The sequence below is a fragment of the Pollachius pollachius genome, assembly GCF_949987615.1.
Source record: "Pollachius pollachius genome assembly, chromosome: 3".
NCBI lineage: Eukaryota > Metazoa > Chordata > Actinopteri > Gadiformes > Gadidae > Pollachius > Pollachius pollachius.
The window spans coordinates 15,424,424-15,445,895 of NC_136936.1; the positions used below are offsets into that span (position 1 = coordinate 15,424,424).

Below are 21,472 nucleotides of genomic sequence, written 5' to 3' on the forward strand. Positions count from 1 at the left end.
CGCCATACTTCTTTTGACTATTCGCTGGTCAGCTGACCTCACCACTTCCTGGAAAACACTGCGTGATTTTGGCGCAACCGCATGCGCATACAATCGGACCTAATATTGTTAATAATAGTTCAAACTGTAAAGATTAATTGTAAACCAATTAAAAATAAGAAAAACAAATTTGACGAATACATGTTTAAATAGACGATATGTTAAATAATGTACAACAAGGTGTGTGTGTGTGTGTTCGCGCGCGTGCGTGCGTGTGTGTGTGAATGTGTGTGTGTGTGTGTGTGTGTATGTCCCAATTATCATACTACTACTTACAAATATAGCATTCTGCAAATAATTCAGAACTTTGCCAATTTATTTGGTCTATTGCCCATTCCATTGAAATTAACTCAATGCTCAAAGCAGTGATTTGCGTATCCCATTTCCTTATATTGAGACCAACAATAAAGGTGCAAGACGCAAGATTTGTAGTGGATATAAAATTGAACTTCCTTCCCTGATTTGTATCCTATCCTCTGAGATCAAACAAAATCCTTCACAAATGTGTGGCACAACCTGCCAAGGACAATTTTCTTGAATATTTAATGACTCATTAGGGATGAGGAGTCACTCAAGCAGCTAAAGTTCTTGTGGGTCATTTCATTGTCTTTGTTGCAATGCCTCTTGGGTAGGGTAACTTTCTTGTGGTCCATGCAGAAGTCAACTTCCTGTGTTTGTTTTCTCGAGGACCAAATCCTTCCTTTTGCAAAAGCAGATGCTTTGAATGGTTTGCCAATGTCCTCTCCACCTTCTGCAGGCATTTTAATGGACCAACACCCTGCATGTTACGTATACGTTTACAATCCTAATGGAGCTGAAATGGATTCCCTTTACAAGACAATATGGTGTATTGGATGGTGACATGTGTAAATCCCACAGTGATTTCCCACAGCACATGTACATACACATCCTTAGTCTGGAGAATATAGTTGTGTTCTCCTAACCCTATACCTTTTGCATTCTTATATTTTTGTCACCCAAAGCATTTCAGAGTTATTAGTAGCAGTATTCCGTTCATCCTTGCAACAAATTTCCAGTTATTAACTTTAAGTAATCAACACAACAGTTTACATGTAATTATTTTATAAGGAACAAAACCTGGGCATCCTACTTTCCCAACATTTATGTCATAGTAAACTGCAGAAGCAGAAACCAGTTGAGGAGAGGCCATGGAAAACAACAGAGGGACTTGTTTCCTACCACAGGACAAAAGTTGCTGAAGTCTAATTAGCTAATTCAGGTTTCCCAATGTACCCCATCTCTCCTCGTAACCAAGAAATGTGCCCGCATTCACCCGTCCTTTCATGTGCGACTCCAGCCAGGCCCCCCAGGTTATTCAGCCATTTTAAGAGCCGAAACCAAACCATCTAACCCTGGCCTTGTTAGTGCCATGCTCTACCGAATTGAGGTACCCAGGAAGGACAGGAAACAACTTTGTCACAGATGGCTTGTGTCCATTAGGGAATATTGCACTACAGTCCTCTATGTTGTTGCACTACGGACCTCTATGTTGTTGCACATAGCGGAACAGGAAGTTAATGACTCTGTTTAGATGTAAACCTACCGGCACGTTCAGCTGCTCATGACATGTTTGGTTATTGTCATTTCACTGCTGTCGTTAATTAAAGCAAGTGAACAAATGGAAAGTTGTTCTTATTTATCCATGAGGACTTCACTGTGCTCATCCTTTAGAGGTAGTTTTGGGTAAGCCAGGCGTTAAGTTTCTTTTGCTGACTCTTCACATCCTGGCCTATCAACCCCTGCCATTTGTTCATTGCTACAGAGTGATTGACTTACTGATGTGTCCTTCAACAAGTTCAATGTTAGGTTCCTCTGGCTTAATGTTGGCTAGGGTTGGTGTCCAGCGTACATTACAATCATGTTCTCTATAAAGATGTGTATCTGTGTCTGTATGTATGCATAAGGAGAGGGAGAGAGGGAGAGAAAGAACGAAAGAGAGAGAGAGAGAGAGAACGAGTGAGCGAGAGTGCACAGTGCGTAAGTGACGGACCAGAAGCTTCTATGGGAAAACACAATCCCCAGTTGTACTCCCAGAGTGCGGAGTGGTCAAGACCCCTTAACAAGACCCCAGCATTTCACATCAACCCCCTGGTCGAGCTGAAGCCTGAAACCCCCACGAGTGAGAGAGAGAGAGAGAGAGAGAGAGAGAGAGAGAGGGAGAGAGAGCGTGAGAGAGAAAAATCCAGAGATTAGAGATAGAGGAAGAGGGTGATGAGATGAGGGCGAGAAGAAAGGTTAGCAGTGTAGTGATAAGAAAGGATGACAGGCTGACTGATGAGCATGAGTCGTGATGGTTCACAGTAACAGCCCGTGGATGCCCTGGGAACACATGATTGTCCTCTTGACGTTTTCCTTCCTTCAGTATGACCTAAGCACCTCATTGTCTCCACGCATTTATAGGTAGCCGCTCAGCTTCCTGTTGACATGGTCATTGTCCTGTATGTATGATCTCACTGGGGCCAGGTCTGTCACCATTCACTCCGCTTCCAAACCTTCAAGATAATATGTTCAAAACGTTTATCGAAAAACAATTATTGTCCTTCATTGGGCTCTTTTAGTCAAAAAGTTCTTTGAACTTTAATTCTCTTAATGCCTATTTCTTTATTCTTGCTGTATATTGTCTAAATGACCCTGGCTGGACAGCCTCTGGCTAGACATGCCATTGGGATGGTTTTTAACAATTAACATTTTCCATCAAACACAATCACCATGGTAACCATGTGTATTTCTTCGCGCAAGTCGTTATCAAAGTGTCCCTTTGTCACAATCGCTTTTATTGTGACGGAGTTTAGTAGAAATTCAAATTTCTCTCCCACTCTTCCCCCGACCCCCCTTATTCTGTACAATAGCTGCCTCTCTTTCTACACAGACAACCCCCCGCTTCCCCCCCCCCCCAAATCAACTTGCCTTTGGGTCTGGCCTCAGTGGCTTGGAAAGAATGACTTATTTTCCTCTCTTTCCTTCCTACCAGCACTCTGTGAAGCAGGGGTGTAAGCCATATCCTTGAGTGGCGTAAACAGAAGCTACGCGTGTACCGCCATTCGTCACGACGGTGCAGAGTACACCGGCACTCATGCTGGGGTCACTCCCTGTTTGGCATGCCACCGGAGGATGTGTAGAAATAGTCAGGTTAAAGAGTAACTCTTAAGTGTGTTTACACTCCAGCGACAAAACAGTCTAGCAGATCACTTTTTTGGTCCAAAAAAATAGGAAGCTTGTAAGTGGCCAGATGATATTGTTAATTTATCTCCAGCCCAGTAAATCCACCCAAAGGAAAGGGCTTTATGAGCGACAAGTTCTGTGAGAGAGCCGTGCTGAGATTTTGGTTTGAGGCTATTCGCTATTAGCCAACATGTGTGAAGAGGGTGTGAAACATAGTGTTCAAACCACCTTCAGGATCTTCAGATTCCATGAAAACCTTTTGGAGCATTGGATGCTCTTCCTGTTTTTATCCGCTTTTTCAGTCTAAATTTCCAACCCGTTGCCCCGAAGTATTCCCTAGCCCCCCTCCAGGATGTAGCATGTTAAAGGCTAACAGAGGATGTCTTGAGACCCTTCACAAGGCTATTTTAAGATATCTGCAATGGGAGACCTATACTCTTAACACTAATTCAACCCCAGTGACATTATGTCTCAAACTGCTCTCTGCACATTTTCTTTGCTCAACCTACTTTGTTTAGATTACATAGTGTTTTGGTTAAGTCTCATGGTTCTCATGCATTTGTCTCTGAAGCAATGGCCATTAGTCTGCATGAGAATACATGAGAACCTTGAGATTCAATCCAAACACAATTCAATGAAAACAAAGTGGTGGTTTACACCTAATAAATATTCTTCAACATATTGAAGAAAATTATTATCATAGATTTTGAAAAGTTGTTATGCACTGTATTCTTGTTTGAGCCCATCACATACCAAATGGTTTGGTTCTCCACATAAATTCTGTGTGAACTACTCACCACCACCAACAACCAGGCCCGCCGCTCCCTATACGCAGAGTACGAGAGTGCGTAGGGCACCAAGTACCTGGGGGGGGGCACCAAAAATTATGGTTTGTAAAAAAAAAAAAATAATAATAATAATTATTACATTATTGAATTAAAAAAACATATAAATTAGTTATGAAGACGCCCCCCGTTGTTTTTTCTTAATTGCATAACCTATCATTCAATTTCAGCAATTATATGTTTTTACCTAATATATAAAAAGAGGCTTACCTCTCTCCCCCCCCCCCCCCCGCTCGCGTAGGGCACCGAAATGGCCAGCAGCGGCCCTGCGAACAACAATGGATTTATTAATCCATTAGAATTAAACAGTGAGACAAAATTGTTCTAACATGTCGGTCATCAGTCAATGTATTGAACTTTCTCTGTTTAAAGCCTTGTGTAACAATTGCTCTCCTTTTGTGAAGTTGTTCCGCTCTCTTTGAGAGAATCAAGCCTCCAGGAAAAAAATATATGATTTCTCTCTAGATACTGTAGCTCTAGAGAAAACAAAATACGACATCTACAAACATGAAAAACACAGCACAGAGAGCTTTCTACGCCATCAGAAGAACATCCAACGGGACATCCCAGTCAGAATCTGGCTTTAAAACATTGGAATCTTTGTAAATTAAACCAATTGCCCTCTATGGTAGTGAAGTCTGGGGTCCTCTCACCAACCAAGAATTCACAAAATGGGCCAAACACAAGTTGATACTTTGCATGCAGAATTCTGCAAATCCAATTTCCGAATTTGGAACCAACAGCAACTCACCGCACAGAGCCGCAAGGCCTGCCTCGCTACACCAAACCAAGTGATGAAGAAACAAAAATACAAGAACTGGAACATTGGAAAGAATCAACAAAACCACAGAGTAGACTGTATTGCTGTTTTACGAACTGAGTAAACAGTAGCCGAATGATTATAAAAGCTGAGACATTTGTTGAAAATGGACAGACTCAGTGCAGACTCAGCACAGCCTTGCGATTGAGAAAGGCCGCCATAGACAGACGAGCTCCCCAGGGCAGGCTGTGCACCAACAGCACACAAAAGCAGGGGAGAACCAGGCTGAACTTTCTAACCTCCTGTGAACTATACCAGGATATCAGAAACAACTTTTTCCCGCGAATCACCCAAAGACTTGGACAATACCGTAGACATCAACAATCAAACATGCAGCAGCAAGAAGGGGACAACTAATCCAATTTATATACATATTTGACTTTTGTATTTGACAATGTAAATGAACATTGTCCATGCCCATGGAAAGGTCAATATGAAATACAATCTCTCTCTCTTTCTCTCTCTTTTTCTCTCTCTCCCTCTCTCTCTCTCTCTCTCTCTCTCTCTCTCTCTCTCTCTCTCTCTCCCTCTACTTTATTTGTTTACACTTTAACATGTTTAAAATATGCCTTTAGTTTTTACCTTCACCAGAGGAGATAGATATACATCACAGCTCTACATATATGAAATTGGAAGTTAGTCTAATTTATGAACCCAATTTGATTCATATCTCAATGGACTTTTGCAGAAATTAACTTAATGCAGTAAAGTGTCATTACTAATATGTGCTGTGATGCTCTCTAGCCATCTGAGAGCCAGTGAGGCCCTTTATGTTTGCTATGTGAAGCTGAGTAGTCGTCCCAGTCCCAGGAAAAAAATTAAATACAGCTCTCTTTACTTCTCCCATGACCTCTATTGGGTTATCACCAGAGGGAAACACATTAAAAAAACACTCAGAAACGTATGCTTAAAATACATGACCCAAGATGTCTGATAAGATGTGTCTAGTATAATTTGAGCATGCAATGATGCCCTCTTCAAAACGAATATAATTATATATTGAATGGAACTATAAATTGCCAACTGTTACTAACTTGCTGGGATTCTCCGAAAGGACCAAATACAGACAGACACTTTCTACGATGTTGTACTTTTCTCTGATAACACACATATTAATTGTAATCCACCTTTTGCATACCTGTACCTGTACATTGCTTTCTGGACAGAAATTCATGGCAGAGTATTTACTATGCAGACTTCAAACTTACATCTCTGGCTTAAAATTGGCTGTTCTGTTCATTTAGTCAAATTCTGTTTTAAACCGCGAGTCAAGACTTATAAGGTATTGGATTTGACATAAAACATGGCTTTATAACCAGGATGGATGAGGTATGTGAACTGAATATGGCCTTAAACTTCTCACAACCTATAGGTAGGAGGAGTCGAATCCCAGTCCTCCCAGCTCAGTAACATATGTGTGTGCTCTCCTGCAGGTGAGCAAACACTGCAGACGTTAAATGCACTGGTAGTTTAGTTCAGACGTACAAACCAACCGTGCCTTTGCCATTTTCACAAGGCATACAATATACCCAGAGACACAACGAAGGGATCTAGGCTCTTGTTTTTGTCCCACGCTGTACTCATGCTAAATCTTCCATATGATTACTATGGAGCAGCCAAGACCACATGACCATATAAGGATAGCATATTTGAGTCACATCCAAGTTTTATTTATGGGCACGGCGCTCATTTACAGGTATCATATTTAAAATGTCATGAACTACATTCTGTAGTATTTCAATTTGCATTACAAGTAAGGTGGCAACAGAAAAATGTATCATATAACGTTGGAACGTTGAACTTGACTTTTTTGTTTTAATCAATGAAAAAAAAGGGGAAAAGTGATAGGGCTTCTTGTTGATTTGAATATTTTTTATTTTACACTGGGCTGCCATTGCCTGCGTTAATGTTGACCACAATCATCATTGAAACGTGATCACCGGGTACAGATGTAAACGGTGTCCCTAAAGGGCTCCTTTGGGCAGCTGCCAGTTGCACAGTCTCGAGAATAATGATAATGTTCCTATCAAGTTAACTATCCAGGCAAATAGGCTAAACTTTATTATTTTCTTTAGCTTTTTAGCGATGCGAAACATTGAAAATCGTCGATTCAAATATTCTCGACACATTCTACCAGATCTGGTTGAATACTTATTAACGTCAAATAACCGCATCGACTTAAATCAACACCACGCGCTATCCTGTGAGAACCACCGCTAACGTTACATCATTTGCCCTCCCATTTCTCTCTCTCTCTCTCTCTCACACGCACACGCACACGCACACACAAACACACACACACACACACACACACACACACACACGTGCGCGCGCGCGCGCCTACAGTTTGCCAGGAGGACCAACTGACTGTCAGACTCACTCCACTCCCCTCACACTCTCAGGGCAGCAGGACTCAACGACTATGGCTTTACGGACGAAGACCGCTCTCCTTGTTGGACTTTTCTTCCTCCTTCACACGTGGGGAGGTGAGTGAACGACCGAGGTCCCTTCTTTCAAAGATAGCGGTAGTTCAGGGTTCTGACGGTTGCCTCCAGTTAAACTTTGTGGGGTCGCTCCGGGCTCCTGCAATAGGCTGCAGCGGGACCTGTGCAAACTGTGAACATGTGATACACACACATACTACCTTCTTGTTAAGATGTCGCTGGGAATTCAGCCGGAGTGTGTGAACTGTTGAAATTGCAGAATGAATCGAGGGAACGAGGCCAGTGATAGAAAAAATTGCTGTAGTTGGAAAAACGGATCTTTCTTAACCGATCTTCTTCAATGCAGCCGGACTGTGGTTCGTCTTCAGCCTGATGTAAAATGTTGCAATGTAGTTCTAACGTGGACAGGTAGAGAATGCTTGAATTAAGTTCACTTGACGAAATTGCTGCCTGAAAGCTTTCATTTAAACATACTTAAAGCATAACGTTAAAGTCTATTTTTATAACCTAATAAGCACTCCTACACCGCCCCAGTAAACTGTAATTGAAGGTATGCTGTCGGATGTGTGAGGTTTCAGGAATGCAAACTTTGCGACCAGCAACTTGAACTTGTAAGCGTGTGCTGTTGTAAAGAGAAATCACTTTGATGACATCTCACATAAATATGACTTCTGTCATAAAATTGGTTTGTTTATTCGTTAGGTTATGCGTTTCATATAAGAATTTGCCCTTTAATGGCAAATCATAATTGGTATTTTTCATGCTGTGCCTACATTTTATTTATAATTACTAATAATTATTATTATGTGGTTCGTCTCATCCAAATAGATTCAGTTGTGAAGAAACCTGTTTCCTCTTATCTGTCTCATCTGTTATAATAAGCAAAGGATAAACTTGCCCAGCTCTGAATAGGGCACCACACACACGCACACGCACACGCACGCACACACGCACACAGATATGCACGCACATACCACACAAAATGAACACACAAATAGCACACACACACACAAGCACGCACTCAAACACCATGGACACAAGAAGTCCAAATATGCATACACATTGAAGTACCCAAACGCAGAAATCAGTCATTTGTCATTTTGGCCCTCTCACTGTTTAGATGTACTGGTAGATCATGGTGGTGTAATAGGCCTGAATAGGGCAGTCAGTCATGCTAGATTGGATGTAAAGAAACCGATGAAGGTATAGACAACATGTTAACTTATGAAACCAGCGGCTTCAGTTTGAGACCTAGCAGATCCTAGCAACTGCTGAGATGCATTATATTATTTGTTAATGAGACTGTCTCTCAGTGTATTAAACACCAAGGACATGTTATAGTCCACAGATTAACTGAATGTGCATTAACAAAGGTGTGTGCGGGAGGCGGGGGCGGACTCGCTGGGCCGTCTGCCTCTTGTCTACGTGTTTTTGTTTGTTGATAGAAGAGGAAACGTGTGCCTCTTTCCACCGTCGCCCGGTGTGTGTGTTCAGCCCCCCCCCCCCCCCCCCCCCCATCCCCCAACGCCCACACCTCTCATGCTGTGTGTGTGTCTGTTTGTGGTTCTCCAGACAAAACACTTTTTTTCCGAAGGCATTGTTGTTGATCTCCTGTTTGACTTCAGCCCTATTATCGTTGGTTTCCTGATTCCCACTCTCTGCTGGTCCTCCCTGTCACCTTACACATCCTAATTCCTCTTCCTGGAACCTGTAAAGGCTTTAGTGTCTACCTGTCTGAGTCAAGCCAAGGCTCGCCCCTTGCACCCCGCCCGCTCTCTCTCTCTCTCTCTCTCCGACTTCAATTGAACAAACCCTTCATTGCCTGTTTTACTGCTGCTTTGTCAACACATTTACGAGGGTATTATTCACATCTGAGGTGCAAATAAGTTAACATTGTTTATAGCTCCACAACTTGAAGCTCAATAAAAGCAATCCACGAGGTGTCAGACTTTTTTGGCTCATGGGCAGAGTTGCCCAAACACACTCCCACTCTCACATATAAATCTAGCAATCGAGCAATAACTCATCTGTTTGAAGCATGAGCAATTACTAATACTATACGTGTGAGCTGTCTTCACCCTTGGGGCAGCCAGCAAAAAAAAGAAAGTTGATAGATTATTGACTGTTGATGGGATAGAATTTACTTCCTGTGACATCAGCCAATTTGGGTAGGTCAAAGGGCAACACACATCCGACCTCTGACATTAGAATTAGAACAATAGGTTCCTTCCCTCTTTCTAGCGGGGTTGATGTGGTGTCTTGGTTTCCTCAGACAACTAGTGCTCTTCAGAGAAAGAAAGTTCCCTTCATGGACAATCAACGTCTTTGTCGCGCCTCCACCACAGTACAGAAAACAGAGGCCCTGCGTTCTGGCAGATGATCAGCATAGGACATGCAATGGGAGTCCCTTATGACCAAGAGCTCTCAGACAGAGGAATGCCACTGTTTCCCCTTGAACGCATTTAAACCCAGTATCTGGCCGGACTATTCTGGGCCCCCGTTGGACATAGTTCGGAGGCCAAGGTAATTGTGTGAGCCTCACATTGGCATGGTATGTGGCAGTCAATTACAATTTTGCTTTTGAGGCTTTTTAAGGCCTGGATCTGAACTGGGATCTGACCGTGTACATGACTTGTTGATGTGTAGTTATCTGTATTTTTTGTTGATACATGATATAAAGATGTCCTATCAATCAATCTACTGTTCTACACTTGTAATAAATTGTCGACATCATAATATCAACCCGAGAGTTAAGAAATTGAATAGTCTTGTTTTCAGAAGGGTTGAATAGGGGAGGCAAAGTGCATAAGCGTGTGTCTCCATGCCAGCGTTGGCAGTGTCCTGGGTTTCTAAATACATGATATTTGTTTTGTACCTAAGGGACCTCGTCAGGGGGAGAGTTTGTGTGGGCCACGTGTTTTCTTTTTTTAAACAACAATCTTTATCATTGAAATGAAGCCCTCAGCTAGTCCCAGGGCCATGTTTGTCGGTAACCATGCAACAAAGCTCACAGAACACTGGGCAGAGAGAAGAACCAGGCCTCTCACTGCTGCTGTGTTCTGATCCGCTGCTTGTAAAAATGTGATATGACCTCAGAAATTTCTGCATCCGAGTTAATCACAGTTAAGATATATATTTGTAGGGAATATTCACCAATGTTATCCAAGTCCAAATAGTACAGTAGTATAACAGTGGTATACATTTTAAAGAATATTAACAGTGGGATGTTCAACTGTTTGATTGAAGACAACACAAATTACAGCAGGCTACATTCTTTGAAGTGTCTCTACTTCGTAACATTTCCCACTCTAAAAAAAGTATTAGGATTTTGAATGACTCAATAGTTCTAGAACTACCCTATAAAACCTACAGAGCATTTTCTTGGCGGTTCATAGAAACCCCCATGACAGAAGACATACTATTTGTGTTAACCTGGTTAATTTTAGACAGATTTGGTGGTTCACTGTTGAAACATAACTTAAGAAATGAATGTCTGTGTCAGCCAAATCCTCCTGAAACTTCTGCTTTTACTGGTGTTACAAATGGATTTTGTTTGTTGCGTTCATCCACAGTTCATCTGAGTTCTTCATTGTGAAGATTAATTGGTTGTAGAGAATACTCAATTTCATCATTTGAGATTTAGAATGAGTCGCAAAGGAATACCAAGTGATCTTCCTGGGTAAAAATCATTTGTTGAAGGAAGATTAAATAAATACAGACTGCGTACCGTTCTTAGACACAACTATCCGATCCAGCTGTGCCTCTTTCAACCTTACAAGTGTACGGCGCCGTCACTGCGGAGCCTGAATTTCAGGAAGCAAAAGGTTGAGCGTTTGATCCTCCTATTGATGTGAACAGTGTCCATTATCCCCACTGTCAGGGTCAATACAGCAGAGCAGTGGTGGCTAAGAGGCCAGGGGGCGGGGCAGGCCGGGTGGTGGTGGGTGGCTAGGGGGGGCCGTGTGAGTGGGCTAATGGTGGCGTGGGCTCCCACTCCCAGGACACTTTACAGTTGTCGTCAGCACTGCATTGTGTACGTTTTCAGCACCTTATCTCGCAAAACACAACATTTCTTCTTTTTGTTTGGCGAGGCCTTTCTGAGGCAATCCACCAACTTGGCCCCGATCAAGGCTTGTTGGACAATCTCTTTAACATCCTGACTGTTTTTTGGTAGCAAGGGAGTGGGCCTGGACTGCGTATTGTATAAAAGGGAGGAAGGAAGTTTATATTCCGGCTTTGGTGTACGCTTATCGGATGTGGAATGCTGGTTGTCAGCGTATTTCCTCACTGGAAAAAACAAAGGAATGAGATGCTTAAACATGTTAGATGCCTTTTTTGCTTATTTTCGGATTGCTGATAAATCTTTTGCTGATTTATTGTATATATTTATAATATAACAAAAAACACGGAAAATAGAAAACACTTTGACTTTCAGTCAAATATATACATCACACCAGCGCATGAGTTTCATACAGTTCAGTTACAGATGGTGGGTTTGATCCTCCTCTGCACATGTGATATATTATAAAGCATCTTGATCTGTAGGCTACACACTGACTGGATGGATGAAGTGCAAGGGCACGGGCTGTTCTGTTGTTCATCGGGCTGTATTGGGTTCTACCCCCCCACAATCCTACCTTTCACCAATGATACCGCTCTGGCCTGGATTGTATTGTCTTTGAAGTTTCTTGGGAGTAGCAGACGGACAGCTGAGTACACCTGGTGTCCTCATGCGGCTCATACCATTACACTTCAAGGGGACGGCCATACGATTGGATAACATCACTTCAAGACATTCTTTATTGCCGCACGTTTCTCACTGTGCATACATGCACCCGTACATTAACACATCGATAAACACATACACACATAACAGCAACAAAGAGATGTACACGTGCACCCACACCCACCCACACACACAGACAAATGCATGCACGCACACACACACACACATACACACACACACACAGACACACACACACACACACACACACACACACATACACACATACACACACACACCTGCTTGGATCGTTACCGCAATTGACTCCAATGTAGATAATTTTATGTCCTAAGCCTAATCTACTATGTTACAAGCTTCTTGTCATCAGATGCTATTTTCCCAGTGGATTTATTACTGTGTTCCACTGCCAAAGACACCACTGCAGAACTGCCCTCTTCACCTCTCCCCAGTTGCTGTTTGTGACAGTGCAGAGAACACATTTTCCTTGTAACCCATTTCTTATCTGATGCCATAATTGGGTACAATATATTTTCCCCAAATATTTTGAGTAATGTTCTACAATAATGTGACTTTTAATCCTTCTCATGCTTTCCTTAATAGTACCACAAAGAGGCTTTCCCTTGGTTATGGAAACAGAGTTATAGAACTCAACCATTTTGTTTTTGAATAAGTCAAACTAGGAAGCACAACAATATGCCTAAGAATGCATGGATTACATATACTTTCTATGAGATTGTCTGTGGATTTCCTTTCTGGCATACATTGCTAGATAAACATTAACCGTCCATAATAATCACATTTTATGTTTGGCTCCACAAGCGCTTGTATCTCTTTTATGAGGCTCTAAAAGTTGAAGGACCAGATGTTTATAATACACTCAAATGCCAAATGAGAGAAAATACAATTATTCTGTCTAACCCTAACCCAATGCTTTTTTACTCTGTTCCTGTTTCTATCCTTACTTATTCAACTATATTGATATAAATGATATTTCTTTATATACCTTTGTATTTGTTTCATTCCAATTATTTTTAGTGATTTACATGAAATGTATTTCTATGTGTTTCTATTCTACAGAGTTATATTTAGCTTTTGGTTTAGCGTGTGGAGCTATAAGTTACTAGATGAGGTTCAGCTCCCTGCCCTGTGCTCCGGGCTAATGAGCCAGCACCATGTAGCGTACTACCTGGGGCCCAAGCAGGCAGCACGTTATTGCTTCTCTATGAGCCTCTGTACAGTGTAAAGTCATACAGATATCAAGTCCCAGTGAGTGATCGTTTTCCGGAAGGTCTTTGCTACTTCGGTTGAACACTGTCCTGTTTGAACCCATTTTTTTAATCACTTACATCCGTAGAGTCAACCTTGTTTATTAGGGGAGGCTTGTCTGGCTGTAGAAAACGTTGATTCAAGGATATTTATGATATACTAAAATTGTTTTATTGGACTTTTTCAACATGATGCAGTGCTGGCATTAAATTGTTTTTTCGTTATCATTAAAATACCAATAGCTGCCCCAATGGTCTTATAAGATGGATCTGAACTAGGCCTTTTATGGAAGAGCAAGCACAATTAGCGAAATCCATTAAAAAAAAAGGCTTATTCCATAATGAGCGGATTCATGAACTGCAAGAAAAACATCCCTGGGAGACGGCTCTTCATCATCAACAATCTAACAGTTTATTGATGAACTGTACCTCTTTGGTTCAGATTCCCTCGGGCCTTAGTTAATTTTTTGTCACAATCCACCCAGCTGTCCGATCATGTCATTCAGACCGAGCCCAGTTTCTCTCTGATTGGTTGATGCATGGGCCTCTGTGGTTTGAGAGAAAGGGTTTGAACATTCCCAGCTATTGCAAGGGTGTGAATTTTTACTATGTTGCTGTAATCAACACCATTTGTTAGCTAGGATTTATGTGATTTGTAGAAGGCATATTTATTTTCCACAAATGAATACTGACATTGTATCCATTTCAGGGGGAAAGAACAACAAGTGATGAATTGTGCCACAATTATAGCCCTTTCAAGGTAGGCTAGGCTACGAGTAACGCAATAATCAATTTCACCCATTCCACAGTGAGATACATGGAGTCAGATGGCCGGATTCCAGGGCTCTTAGTCACGTTTTGTGTCAAATAATAAAGTTATTATCAGTTGTTGCATTGTCATTGCATTTAATAAATAAAAAGTTTTTAAATACTGTAAAGCAGCCAAACTGTTGATGAAAACGAACAGCAAAAGACCAAAGAAATAAGTTTTCATCTAAATTCAACAACCTAGCAAGAATACCATTGTGTCGGTTTCCAGATGTTCTTTGGCAAGAGCAATATTTCAACAATCTAATTATTGTACTGTAGGATTGGGCGTTGTCACAGTATGACGATGTACCAGGGTATTCAGAAATACAGAAGGTATGATATTGATGACACCAAAAAAGAAAAACTATATCATTTTTATTAAACTTTTTTACAGTATCTTATGTAAAATATATTATATCACATTTTACTACGTGCATTTTATTATAATACATTTTATTATGTTGATGTGTAATTCGTCCAAGTTTTGAAATATGATATTTAATTAAATAATAAAAAATAAAGTTTTGCCGTTTGGCGTTGTTGTTGAGAATGAAATAGGTTGGTCGGCCAACCTTAAGTGGCTGGCCCAGTAGGCGGAGTCCTCCCAAGTCTGACAGGTTTTCAATAATGACCGCCTGCCCGGAACGTCCCAACATGAAAACTTAAAGTGACATTAATAGCAGCATACTGCTGCTATTAATGCTAAATTAATTCAGGCAAGCACATCAATCATTCTATGCTCTGGTTGTTTACGAATAAAAGAGATCCTATGATACGGTCTGCAACACTGCATTAGAAAAAAATGATGATCAAAAATACACAGTACCTTAAAGGATGCCAATTTTCCGTATTACCACTTGAAATCTCACACAAATGTCAGGGAGGTGTTTCAAGAGGAAAGTTTTCATGGTTATGCATTCAAATCAAAACATTGTAGTACAGGATCTGTTCACTTCAGGATGCAATTCAACATGTATCAGGCATGAGATGCAGTCATGGTCTTTAAGCGAAAACCAGTACCCTTTGGGAGAGTGACACACTCCTACATAGTGGTATTGCAATGTATGTAAAAAGCAGATAGAATTGCTGCTCTGAAACCTTCTTCATCTGCCGAATGGCTCCTGGTATGCTGCAGCGTGGCCTGTGTGCATGAAAACAATTTGTAGCATTCAAGACAACCCCGGTGCTTTAGATTTGTGTGGTAAAACTGGACGTGAAAACATAATTTGAGCATAGTATTTCAATCCTTTGGACTCTGACTTTCTGTTTTTCTGTTTTGACTACTGGATGCAATAGTCAAAACATATTATAGTAAGGTCAACATTTCGTGTTTACGTCATTTAAGATGTACTTAAATAATCCCCGATGGTAAATTTCAGTTTATGATACAATAACATGATAATTAAGAGAACACACAGATTTTGGGGATACTGACAGAAGAAGGGTCAGCTAAACTCTAGACACCCGGTCAAATCAGTTTCCTTTTATTTGGCATGTTGATATATGGCCATGACCTCTTTGTTCCTTCCCCCGTAGCTCTTGACCTCTCCTCCTGAAAAATGCTACCAATGGGAGAAAAACACAAGCCACACGACCAGGAGATAAGGAGACGCCAAACAATCCTCATCTGCTCCCACTGATACTGACCCTTTGTATGGCCACAGTCCAGTGTGATTGAGAGGGAACCTTACCATTGAATCACAAAATCAAAACCAAAGACACCAATATTAAACAGTCACCTCAGTTGGTCTCTGATGTTTGTTTGTATCCACCGAGCAAGCGAATCTGTTTCCATGCCTCCCCCCTATTTCTCTTTATTGATTACCGTTCTTTCATGGTACGTTTGTTGGCTGTTTCTTGTCTGGTTTACTCATTCATTCATGGAACATTCCTGAATCATGTCAAACCTCATTGGTCTGCATTGACAGAATTCAGAGGGGCAGTGCCTCCCGCCTGCCGAAGGAAACTGAGAGAGTGTGAGGGAATGAGAGTGAGATAAGAGATAGTGAACCCATTCCTCCTTAATCCCCCTCTTAAAGTGTCCACGTCTCCCACCGTCCCACCATACTCCTATATGGTCTCAGGACCACACTCAGGCATGACCATTAAACATCTGATCCTCACTGGCTTTTAGAGCGGAACCAGCCAGGAAGAGTGTCTGAAGACTCTCCTGAACTTGATGTTATCTCTCCGAGGCTCGCCTTAGCGTCGCAGGAGGAACGAAACGGTGTGGAAACTGGACTTTAATCAGCAAACGACCACTTTCCGCTTGGCCTGTCCTCCACCACCGCCAGCAGCCTGTTTAATAATGGATGGTGTTTTCCTGAAACATGGTTACGCTATGTTGATCCAGGCCACATTAGGAGCCTTTTAACCTGATGCAAGCCTCTCCTCTGGGCTGGGGAGAGCGGCAACGCCAGCTCCGCAGGGGAGGCTTCTGTGGCTGTGCTGCTACCGTGGTTACCTACAGGCAGCACTGTCGGCTGGCGGGACGGCTGACTGGAAAGTCCCTTCATGGGAAGGTCCTCTGATTGAAACAAAACCACAGTGCTAATTTTATACTAGTGGTTTCGGGTTGTTTCGCTGATACTCCTCCTGCTGCATGCTACTAACAGAACTTCTACCACTCGTACTACTACTGCTAGTAGTACCATGTTTCCCACCGGGGATAAATAAAGTAGATCTTATCCTGTGTATAAAGTATATCTGTCTACTGCTATTGCTAATGTGGATCATCCGTTTGCCAGTTCAGCAAATGCTATTAACAGTTATAAATTGTTTGTGTGTGTATTTGTGTGTAGACACGTGTGTATAGGGGGTTGTATATATGTTTATATCAGATCACACTTGAGTTTCTAGGGGTTTTCTTTTTCACATCACCTAATCATGGTGTCTCTGCTCACATGAGTTGGTCACCACCTTATGTACTCTTGATTTTATTTGAGTATAATCATATGCGCTATTATATTATTAAATATAATAATAAATATCCTTAAAAAACACATCAATCAGGTCTATTTGTCCTTTTAGTCTGTGAGTTGACTATTGATCAATCATTCCTGACCTCTGGTAAATTGTTGTCCACTACAATTTCTAAAGACATGAACTTCAATGTATGGAGGCATGTAAACAGAATTATAACATCTAACCATGCCACCACCTGCCCCCTTGACACTATCCCTTCCTCCCTCCTCCAGGCTGTGTCAAACGACATCCTGCCATTTCTAACCACACTTATTAACTCCTCCCTCACTTCTGGCATTGTTCCACCGTCTTTCAAGACTGCCAGAATAAAGCCTCTCCTCAAAAAACCAACGCTTGATACCACTGACATCCAGAATTACAGACCGGTATCTCGTCTTTCATTCCTCTCTAAAACATTGGAACGTGCCATCACTAACCAACTGTCCTCCTATCTCTCATCTAGCAACCTGCTTGACCCTCACCAGTCAGGCTTCAAAAAAGCACACTCCACTGAGACGGCTCTCCTCGCGGTGACTGAGTCCCTCCGGGCGGCCAGAGCCTCGTCCCTCTCATCGGTTCTCATTCTCCTTGACTTGTCTGCAGCATTTGACACTGTGAACCACTAGATCCTCCTCGCCACTCTCGCCGAGCTTGGCATAGCTGAATCTGCCCTTTCCTGGTTCACGTCCTACCTGATGAATCGCACTTATCAGGTAACATGGAATGGCTCCTTGTCCAAACCTTGCACGCTTGATACAGGTGTCCCTCAAGGCTCGGTACTGGGGCCTCTTCTGTTTTCCCTCTACACCAGATCTCTGGGCTCTGTAATTACATCCCACGGCTTTTCCTATCACTGCTATGCTGACGACACTCAGCTATTTCTCTCCTTTCCCTCATCTGACAAAGCCCTGATTGCAACACGCATATCTGAATGTCTGGCAGAAGTCAGCACCTGGACAACTGCCTGTCATGGGTAGATGTGTTGGAGTGACTTGAACGAGATGGAAAAACACTCAGGAGCAGACGAGGAGTGATGGATAGGATGGGATCTTTTATTAATCCCAATTTAAGGCCCTTAAGGCGATAAAAAAATAGAACAAAAATTAACAAAAAAAAAAAAAAAAAAATCTAGATATATACATAAGGTTGACTCAGCGTACCAAATAGGCTTGAGAGTCACCAAAAAAAATCATAAGTCAAAACTTCAAGAAACCAGACCTTTAAACAAGTCAAATACAGGAGAGCAATATTGAGGCATAACTCCTCTCTCCATCAGCTCCCCAGAACCACTGTTGAACGTCGGCCTAAGTAGGCCTAACCCCCACTGCTAATTGGTGCATACCAATTTTCCCGTTGCGTCAGGGGTGTTTACCAGAGCAGTTACACAACAGCTTTAAAACAGCTTCCGTTCTATCCTCAATTAGCGAGAAACAATTAACCTTATAAACTGTGCACCATTGCTATATTTTGGCATTGCCAAAATGTACAAAGACAGCAATAAAATAAATAAATAAATAAATATAATAACTTGGGGTCACTTCCGGTTTACCCGGAAGATTTGACGTCGATATAAACCCTGGTGACGCGGTGCTCCAACCCTCATATAAACATAAGACGAGTGGTTATTGCGACAAAACAGGTGACGTTCATGGTTAATGGAAACAAACAGAAAGTTGTAATGATGGAACTTGCAAGATTGTATTAAACTGTCTTAGTGCGTATGATAAATAACATGGTAGATGAATGATTTTAAAACAGAATGAAGATAACGGAATACATAAACAAACAAGACAAACCCACAGGCAATATTCACACTCAGTGTGTAGCGTATCGCTACTGTGACGGTAGCTATGCGGCCCGTCACACTGTCCATCACCTGAGGCTTAACCTCAACAAGACTGAGCTCCTCCTAATACCAGGGAAAGATTGCCCACACATGGACTTACTGGTCACTTGAGAACATCACTGTATCTCCTTCTCCAACTGCCAAAAACCTTGGTGTAGTGTTGGACAATCAGTTATGCTGCACCGCAAACATCACTGCGGTGGCCCGGTCCTGCAGATTTGCACTTTACAACATCCGCAGGATCCGGCCCTTCCTCACAAGGGAAGCAGCTCAGCTTCTAGTCCAATCACTGGTCATCTCCCGCCTCGACTACTGCAACTCGCTCCTGGCTGGACTCCCTGCCTCTGCGATTAAACCCTTGCAGCGCATCCAGAATGCGGCAGCACGCCTCGTGTTCAACCTACCAAAGTTCTCACATGTAACCCCCCTCTTCCGAGACCTCCACTGGCTCCCTGTAATAGCTCGCATCAGATTCAAGATGATGGTACTGGCATACAAGGCAGTCGATGGAACTGCCCCTGCCTACCTCCAAGCATTAGTAAAGCCACACACCCCAGCTCGATCCCTCCGCTCAACTACCTCAGCTGGACGTCTGGTACCGCCATCGCTAAGAGCAAGCAAAGGTCGATCAGCAAAGTCACAACTTTTCTCTGTTTTGGGACCTCAGTGGTGGAACGAGCTCCCTACCGATGTCAGGACCGCAGAGTCGCTCACCAGCTTCCGCAAAAGACTCAAAACTCACCTGTTCAGAGTCCATCTCGACTCTGCATAGAAACCAATGCACAGCCACCATTGAATGTTGTACGTCCTGGCACTTGTACATTGCACTTATTCAAGGTACTTAATTGTGTAGCATCTACAGTAGCTGCTATCGCTGCTTTACACGGGGAATGGGTTAGCCTAGCGATTGTAATACTTGCACTTGGTTCTATGAACATCTTTACTGTACCGACAGCGATATATTGTTTCACTTCTTATGACAAATGTACTTATTGTACCAAATGCACTTATTGTAAGTCGCTTTGGATAAAAGCGTCTGCTAAATGCCCTAAATGTAAATGTAAAGTATGTTTAGAGTCATGTCAATAATGTATAGAGGCATGTGAAAGCCCTTAATGACTCCTTCTCTGGTCAGTGCAAAGCAGAGTCTTCAATGCCGACGCACTCTAGGAATACCAGGCCACTTATGTTACCAATTCATCTTGAAAGGCATTGGGTAAAAACTGTACACACTCTCTGTGGTTATGTTTGTGTGTGTGTGTGTGTGTGTTTGGGGGGGGGGCTGGTTGCCCGTCTTGCTTTCATTGTTTATCCTGGGCTAGCAGCAATCAGCACACCTCATGCTTGTTACTAGAGCTCTCTCTCGCTCTCACTCTCGCTCTTGTTCTCTCTCTCGCTCTTGTTCTCTCTCTCATGCTCGCTCTCTCTTGTCTTTATTTCTATCAGTTCCTCTTTATCTTTCTGTCTTTCATTCTTTTTCTTTCTTTGCACTCTCTCTTCACTCTGTCTTGACACTCACAGTGTAACAGAAAAAAGGAGCTATTACCCTCATGGCCTTTCCCATAGCCGGCCTCAGCGTGGGTGACTGTTTTTCTGCTGGCATAACCGGCCCATCATTTGGAAGCCATCTTTCTTTTTCCTGAGGGGACGTGGGAAAGAGGATGTAGGGGAACTTTCTACCATCATGGGAGCAGTGAAGGAGTGGAGGCCCACTGTGACACACACACACGCACATGCACGTGCACACACACACACACACACACACACACACACACACACACACACACACACACACACTTAAATAAATACATACACTCCTATGTAAGAATTCCTCTACTAGATGTACTTAAAGGCATGCACAGAAAGGCATCACACCCACATACTGCCACACACACGCACACAGTGCATATTTCAATGATGGCATCTATTTGTTTTCTTTCCCCTTTGTTATTCTAATCTTGACAAAGGACCGGTTCGGTCTATGGGAAAGCTGACTGTGTCCCACATGAACTCAGCGGCCCGTTACTACACTTATTTTGGGAGCTAGTGTATTGAAAAATAGCCGCCTTTAGAGAAAACTGAGAGGACCAGAGCGTGGGATTTCACAAAGAGACGTATCAAAGGCTGGAGAAGGCACTGATCTCTTCTTTGGTGTCCATCTGTTGGAAGAAAGAGAAACACTCCCGTGTGTGTGTGTGTGTGTGTGATGTGGTGCTAGTGGTCCACACAGCTGAGAACCTAACGACCTCCTGCAATCCAGGAGAACATGTTGGGTCACCTAAATAAAAAACAGCAACTTTAATGTTTGCCTTTGATTAAAAACAAACGACACATCTCGATGAGGCATTCCGGTCCTCCAAGCCTCCTCCCTGGTCCTCCAAGCCTCCTCCCTGGTCCTCCAAGCCTCCTCCCTGGTCCCCAAAGCCTCCTCCCTGGTCCCCAAAGCCTCCATGGTCCTCCAAGCCTCCTCCCTGGTCCTCCAAGCCTCCTCCCTGGTCCCCAAAGCCTCCTC

The 21,472-nt window shown here is 42.6% G+C and overlaps 1 protein-coding gene across 1 annotated transcript in view; it reads left to right on the top strand.

The window, feature by feature from the left end:
• The first annotated feature begins 7,282 nt into the window (after window positions 1–7,282).
• The window catches only part of mcamb (melanoma cell adhesion molecule b), a 31,323-nt gene continuing 17,133 nt past the window's right edge, over window positions 7,283–21,472 (top strand). Inside the window, exon 1 of the mRNA XM_079731644.1 lies at window positions 7,283–7,373. Within this exon, the coding sequence (XP_079587770.1) occupies window positions 7,310–7,373 (64 nt within the window). The 5' untranslated portion in view covers window positions 7,283–7,309. The remainder of the gene's footprint in view (window positions 7,374–21,472) is intronic.